The 6,450-nt window shown below is 39.8% G+C and overlaps 1 protein-coding gene across 2 annotated transcripts; it reads right to left on the bottom strand.

Annotated features, from left to right (window-relative positions):
• Positions 1 to 2,225: 2,225 nt before the first annotated feature.
• Positions 2,226 to 5,654, bottom strand: NEUROD6 (neuronal differentiation 6). Of its 2 annotated transcripts, XM_030944090.1 has the most exons (3): positions 5,531 to 5,654; positions 4,913 to 5,175; positions 2,226 to 4,129 (listed from the first exon to the last, which is right to left on the bottom strand). In XM_030944090.1, the coding sequence occupies exon 3, from the start codon at positions 4,106 to 4,108 to the stop codon at positions 3,095 to 3,097; it is 1,014 nt and encodes a 337-aa protein (XP_030799950.1). In that variant the 5' UTR covers positions 4,109 to 4,129; positions 4,913 to 5,175; positions 5,531 to 5,654; the 3' UTR covers positions 2,226 to 3,094. The 2 variants fall into 2 exon arrangements, with proteins under 2 accessions (XP_030799950.1, XP_030799951.1); XM_030944091.1 differs by lacking the exon at positions 4,913 to 5,175 and having other exon boundaries at positions 5,531 to 5,652.
• Positions 5,655 to 6,450: the final 796 nt, after the last annotated feature.

Genomic DNA, 6,450 nt, shown 5'->3' with positions numbered 1-6,450 from the left:
AGGCATCTTCAAAGACTTTTAAAAATCATGTCAGAGGTTGGAACACCTTTTGATTCTGTGACTGGCCAGTGAAGGATCACAGAAATGTTTGTTGTGCACATAAAAGAAAGTATGCAAGAGAGCCTGCTGTCAAGGGAGTTTCCAACCTCCGTATCTCTAAATAATCCATACCCTCCTAGAAAGAGAACATTGGAGGGTTTTTATGCCATCTCAATATTTTCCTATTACTTGTTCCATTATTTATTGTGGAGTGACTTTCCAACTTGCAATGCCCTGAGCAAGTGTGGTTCTTGCCTTGAGCTACCAGAGGGGGAAACTGGCTGCAAACTGCCTCCCCATCTGTTGTGGAGTGAGGGAGAAAGATCTGAACTGGCAGGGAAATTTTTTTCCCCTTTCCCTTTGTCTCTGCTGCCAGAAGGGGAAATAGGAACTGGCCCATGAGTTATTGAGTTAATATAGGGCCACAGAGTTGGAGATGCCCAGATTGCAGAGCCTGAAGACTGAATACCCCTTGGGCTCCTGCTGGATGTATTGCAGTAGGCATTTCTTTCCCTTGGTGGAGGACTTTATGGCTGCCTCCTCACACCACTCTCAACTTATGCAAAGACCCTCCCCCTGTGCAGCAAGACAGCTCTGAAATACTTGGTGAACTTTCAGCCTCCTAGAAGAGGCTTCTCTTAGTAAAATTGGTTAGATAAGTTTGTTGCCAATGCTAAATGGGGGGTATTTGCCTCCCCACAAATTATCCCCTGTTTCTGGGCCCTCTTGCCTACAGCACCTCGTTATATATTATTACTTCTCAGTTTGCGTGCTTTCACTTCGTTGAATGGCTTCTTCCCCCTTCTCTCTCCCATCACCTTTCCATGGCTTGCCAAATATCAGCTAATTCTGGGTAACAGCAAATGCAATCTATTTTAGGGTCTTCTTTTCTCCCAAATCCCTCCTATATTCAGTGCAGAACACCTGGGGATGCTTTTGAGTTGACAGTCATCACCATCATCTTTCATCCAAGGTGGAAAGTGGCTGCCTGTACCTTCCATGCCTGACCCTGAGGAAACAGGGGACGATCCTGAGCCAAACCCCGGAAATTTGGCCCAAGACTGCCCAAAAGACTCCATTTTGGTGTCATATTTGTGCCTAGGGAGGATATTGGTTGAACAAAATTCCATACTTGTCCCTCTACCTCTGCAAACGTGGAAGCATTTAGACCCTGATACAAACTTTGGGATATGCTATCACTTTCCTTTGAGGGTAGACTTGTCTTAGAAGAGATGAACATCAGGTTGTGGTTGTCCTGAGGGAGCTGCAATGCTTGGCAGGGCAGACTGCAGCAAGTATTGCTTGTGACATTAGGCAAATTATCAGGAGAAATTGGCCCATCCCCACTTTGTCCAGCTGTGTACTCAAGTGAGGTGTGAGATTGATGTGTCATTAACAAACTGTGACTCTGACTGTGATTCAGCCCGGAGCTTCCAACTCGCATGTGAAATTTACACTTTTAATACAGCTTTTAAAAAAGTATTCCCTCCTCATTTGGAGCAGAGTACTTTTGCTTGTCAGACAGCTGCTGTTTATCCATCATAATAAAGAGGTTTTGCTCATTCAGAGGTTTAAAGACTGTTGGCTTTTAGATCAACAGTTCATTCATTTTATCACTCATCAGTTTATAGATAAATAGCTCTAGCTGGTTAGAAAACAACTGAGGCTCAGCTAACCTAAACTCTTAAGGTATGTGGGACTGTGCAGACCTCTGTAGCTGCTGAACTAGTGTGGGTTGCATACACATCTGTAGTTTGCTGGTGCTGCTTTTTAATCAACACTAAGTTTAGCAATGTCCAGGAATTCTTTTTCTCTGAAGTCCTTGTAATTTTCATGCTCCTGCCATTCCCCCAATGAGCTAGAGCTAGAGGAGCAGCTAGTGTCCTGTGCGTTAGCTCAGGGCTCTTCCCCATATGAAATTTGGCATTTCATTGAGATATAAAGTTACTTTCTTTCCATAACCTTTTATTTCATTTAACACACAGCTATTTATGTGGTATTTTGAATCTACTGCATCACTAATACATCCTTCTGAAAATAGCATGAGATTCACCCTGATAATTCTTGACTTCCTACTCCAGATTTAAGCATTATGAGTGTCCTGGGGAAAAAGGTGTGTAGACAAGACCAAAGGCAGCTGTATAGTGAGAAATAATAAATATCAGACAAAATACACGCAGCTATAATATCACAGCTAATAGATGTATTTTAAAAGTGGAAACATCTATCTTTAATTGCATGTCAAGTATGTAGTGAGAAACCACAGTTATACATTTTTATAACAAGCCTTTACATCTGAAGTCATAATAACACAAATAAAAAGTGCTTATTATATATGGTCAAAATAACTGAGGCAAATTTTTGACAACATCTTCTAAATATAATCATGTGGCCCCTGTCAGCAACACTCTAAAATCAGGCTGAATAATGTCAATGACAATCATTTTTTTCCTTAGTTTACAAAAAAACAACAACCAAAAAATTATTTCGCTTTCTTGTTTGCCTTTTTTTTTTTTTGCATAGCTTTCAATATTGCTGCCCCCTCACCTCTGCACATTGCAGACCCATCTCAGTTCTGGATAATTACTTTAAAATTCTTAATATTTTTAATCCAGCTCTCCTTGAATACATAATATATATTTTCTACCAATTATAAATACATAATTTTTATCAATCTGATTTCAATAACATGCATTTGTATAATTACTATACAATCAAAATAGACACTGACTTCACACAGTGTGTACGCTTTTATTTCAGTAATATTGTTCAGACACACTGCTCAACAAATCAAATAAATAGGGAAACAAAAAGTTAAAAAGGAGGGAGAAAACTTCTAGGAGGAAACATATTCTCACAGTGATTACAGAAAAAAAAATACTTACAATAAAAAGGGTTTATTAATACATAGAAAATCTTCACAATAGTTGAAACACACTTTAGGAACTAGTAAACATTTTAAATAGAATTGTGCCAATTATGCAGTGCCCAAGCATCTGCTTGCTCTTAATTAGATGGGGAGGTGAATGACCACTGTTTATTTTCATTTTCCTCATTAATTATGAAAAACTGCATTCAATTCATCTTGCATGGTGAGAGACTGGCTGCGCAGATGTAAGTCATAAGGGAAGTGGCTCTCTGTAGGCAACCTGAACATCGAGCTCTGCCCAAGGGGACCCCTGGGTGGCACTGCACAGTAATGCATGCCATAATTGTAATTTTTGCCATAGTCCAAGCTTTCCTCTTGCTTCAGGGAAAAAATCCCATTATAGTTAATTGGGGGAGGACTTAAGGGACCTTCAAACTGTGGGCTGGCGCACTCAGGGGATGTGCTTTCGTAGAAGGACTCGTAAGCGCTGCAGTAATTGTATGGTTTCATGGACTTAGAGTTGTCAAGAGTCCCGTGCCCTGGGGGGGTGCCAAGCTCCGGGCTGTGGTAGGGAGGATAGAAGGTGGAGTAGGGTGTGCGGGTATGATGGGCACCTTCACCTGCCTGGCCCATTAGGAAACTTCTGGCATTCAGCTGCAGGCATCCTGCCACCAAGTTTGTAGTTGGCTGGGAAAGACCCTTGCACAAGTTTTGGACAAAGGTGAGCAAGTCAGGTCTCTTCCCAATTCGCAGTATTTCAGAAAGAGCCCAAATATAGTTCTTGGCTAGTCTTAAAGTTTCTATTTTAGACAGTTTTTGTGTTTTAGAATAACAAGGGACAACTTTCCTTAAATTGTCCAGAGCATCGTTAAGGCCGTGCATACGGTTCCTCTCTCTAGCATTGGCTTCTTGACGCCTGAATTTAATTCTTTCCATTCTTATCTTGCTTGTCTTTTTTTTCCTAAGGCCCCTTCGCCTTGGCAAGCCATTCTCATCCTCCTCTTCTCTCTCTTCCTCCTCTTCCTCTTTTTCTGTTTCTTCTCCAGGAGATCTTTTAATATTCTTCCCTCGGAGGATGATCTGCTTTGAAAAGCTTTCTGTGTTCTTCATTTGCTTTTGGTCATCACTTTCTCTGGGAAACTTTCTACACATCTGGGATTCTGGCATTACAACAGACTCATCAAATGGTAGTGTTAACATGGTTCTACAATCTTAAGTTACCTGAAAGAATGCCAGCACAATGTTTAAATATTTCCATTTTTAAAGTTTTCCGACTCACACAGACAGCCTCATGCACCTTATTTGTGTCTGTGTGTAAGCTCTTCTAAAAAGAGTGTGTGTATGTGTGTGCGTATAAATGCTCAATCTATATTTTTTTAATAAAATGGCAGTTGCAAATGCCCACGTTTAAAAAAATAATAGGTGTTGAAAATTCTAAAATCACTTGAAACATTTGACCCTGCAACTAAAAAGCCACATTTATCACAGATAAATATGGGGTATATTTGTATTTTAAATGTACAGATAGCTCCCTGCTCATTTTTTTTTAAACAAATCCTTCAAACTCTCACCATCATGGAATTCAAAGAAAAGCAAAATGTGACAAAGCACTACAGAAATTTCATTAATCCAAATTCCCCTGGGTGGAAAAATGAGGAGAGGGAGCGCAGTTTTAAAATTGAAAAAGTGCCATATCTCTATTACCTGATGGTAAATATTTTAAAATCACTTTTTGACTTATACTTCAAAATTGTGGATTTTTGCTCTCCACATTTCCTCCTTTATGAATCAAGATATTAAACTTTAGTAAGTTACAGTGGCTGAGAAGGAAAAAAATGGAATATACCCCCAAGTCACTCAGCTAGTAATATAATTCAAAACAAAGCATTTTTCCTAGTTATTTGTATGAAAATCATATAATACTTCTTTCATATTAAGACAAAAATCAGAATTATTTAACCCTAAACATATTCAGATTAGAGTTAGGAAATAAAATCCCCCTACCTCTTTTTTTCTCCCTTTTTCAAGCAAAAATTCTATTTGATATTATCTGTTTTGTTAGAATCAACTTATTTGCTTTTTTTCTTGTTCTTTTCTCCTTTTTCTTTTCTTTCCCATCAACTGGGGGGGGGGGAGGTGAAAAATTCCCTGCCCGCTACAGCAGTGTTTATGTTCTGCGAGGCTCAGATGTCTTCCTCCAGCTCTTAGCTGACAGGAGCGGTCTGTAGATTCTGACTGCAATCCTGCACGTGTGCTCAGAATCCAGCCTGGAAAGGAAAAATAATTTCCTTTTCCCAATTACTTTGCTTTCATTTGCAGTTTGGGAACAGCAAAAGCTTGTATCCCATGGACTTCAAAGAGACAAGCAAAGTAAATGCAGGGACTTTTAACAGAACAAAATTAAACAAAAACCCCAGTCAAAGACTAACTCTATCAGCACTGTCTACATATTTGCAGAATTACATAAAAACAATGAAAGTTTGTAATTGCATCAGAAGAATAAAATGGTAGGAGTTACTAGACAGCAAATAGCATACACAAAAAACAAGACAATGATACTGTATCTTTAAACACTTGCATGCACACCCAACACCAATTGAAATATATCTTTATTTGTATTACCTTAGCTTTTTATTTCATTCAACAATCAGTTCTCATTTTTTGCCTTCCAAATCTTTTCAGTCTGAATGTCGCATCGTCTGCTGGAGTCTAGATCTGTGTGTATCTGCACTATCTCATTGATCTCTAAAAAGTGACATTGATGCCAACTGCCAGAGCTGGTACCCATGCCATCTGCTAGTGACGTCACGGGGCAGAGAAAACCACGTGAGTCTTTCTCCTGGGACCTTCATTCTGCACTGATCATCTGGCATCCCTCTAAGTGGGTACCAGCATTCATGTATCAACACAGAAGGTTAGACTGATAGAAAAAAAGAAAAGAAAAAAATTCTGCACCCGCATTTCACATACAGTAGGTGCATTTCCACTGTGGTTGCTTCTTTTTAGCAGTCTAGCTGCATGGATAGACATGCCAGCATTTGGTGCTATCTCTGCCTACAGGTACAGCTGCCCTCTGGCTGTTAATATGGCATTGTTTATACGAGAAATGTTGTCTTGTATTGATCTGAGTCCCTCCAGTGCACCTGGTACCCAGGGACAAAAAAGAAAAGGCAAGGAAAGGAAAGCGGTAATAGCGAAGTAATGCTGGCTCTATAACGCATAGCACAGTCACAAAAAGTAGTTTTTGTGTGATGCTGCTGGGTGAGATTTTTGGGGTGTGGGGTTTTTTGGAGTGCAGCTTGTTGCCCCAGAGCACAGAATAATAGGAGAAAACCTCATGCCATCTGTAAGAAATCCTTCCTTCACATCCCTTAGTGTTTTTTGACATTGCAAAATAAAAGAGGCATTTATAGAAAACTGGACACACAGCATGAAGCTTTAACAAATCATGCCTTTTTTCTGAAGCATGTGGCAAGGCTCACTGACCTGCTCTGGCATGTTGCAATGTGACCGGGATGCACCTGCTCAAAAGTGTAGCTTAG

Source organism: Camarhynchus parvulus, chromosome 2 (genome assembly GCF_901933205.1).
Source record: "Camarhynchus parvulus chromosome 2, STF_HiC, whole genome shotgun sequence".
Lineage (NCBI taxonomy): Eukaryota > Metazoa > Chordata > Aves > Passeriformes > Thraupidae > Camarhynchus > Camarhynchus parvulus.
This window is presented reverse-complemented; position numbering and strand designations above follow the sequence as displayed.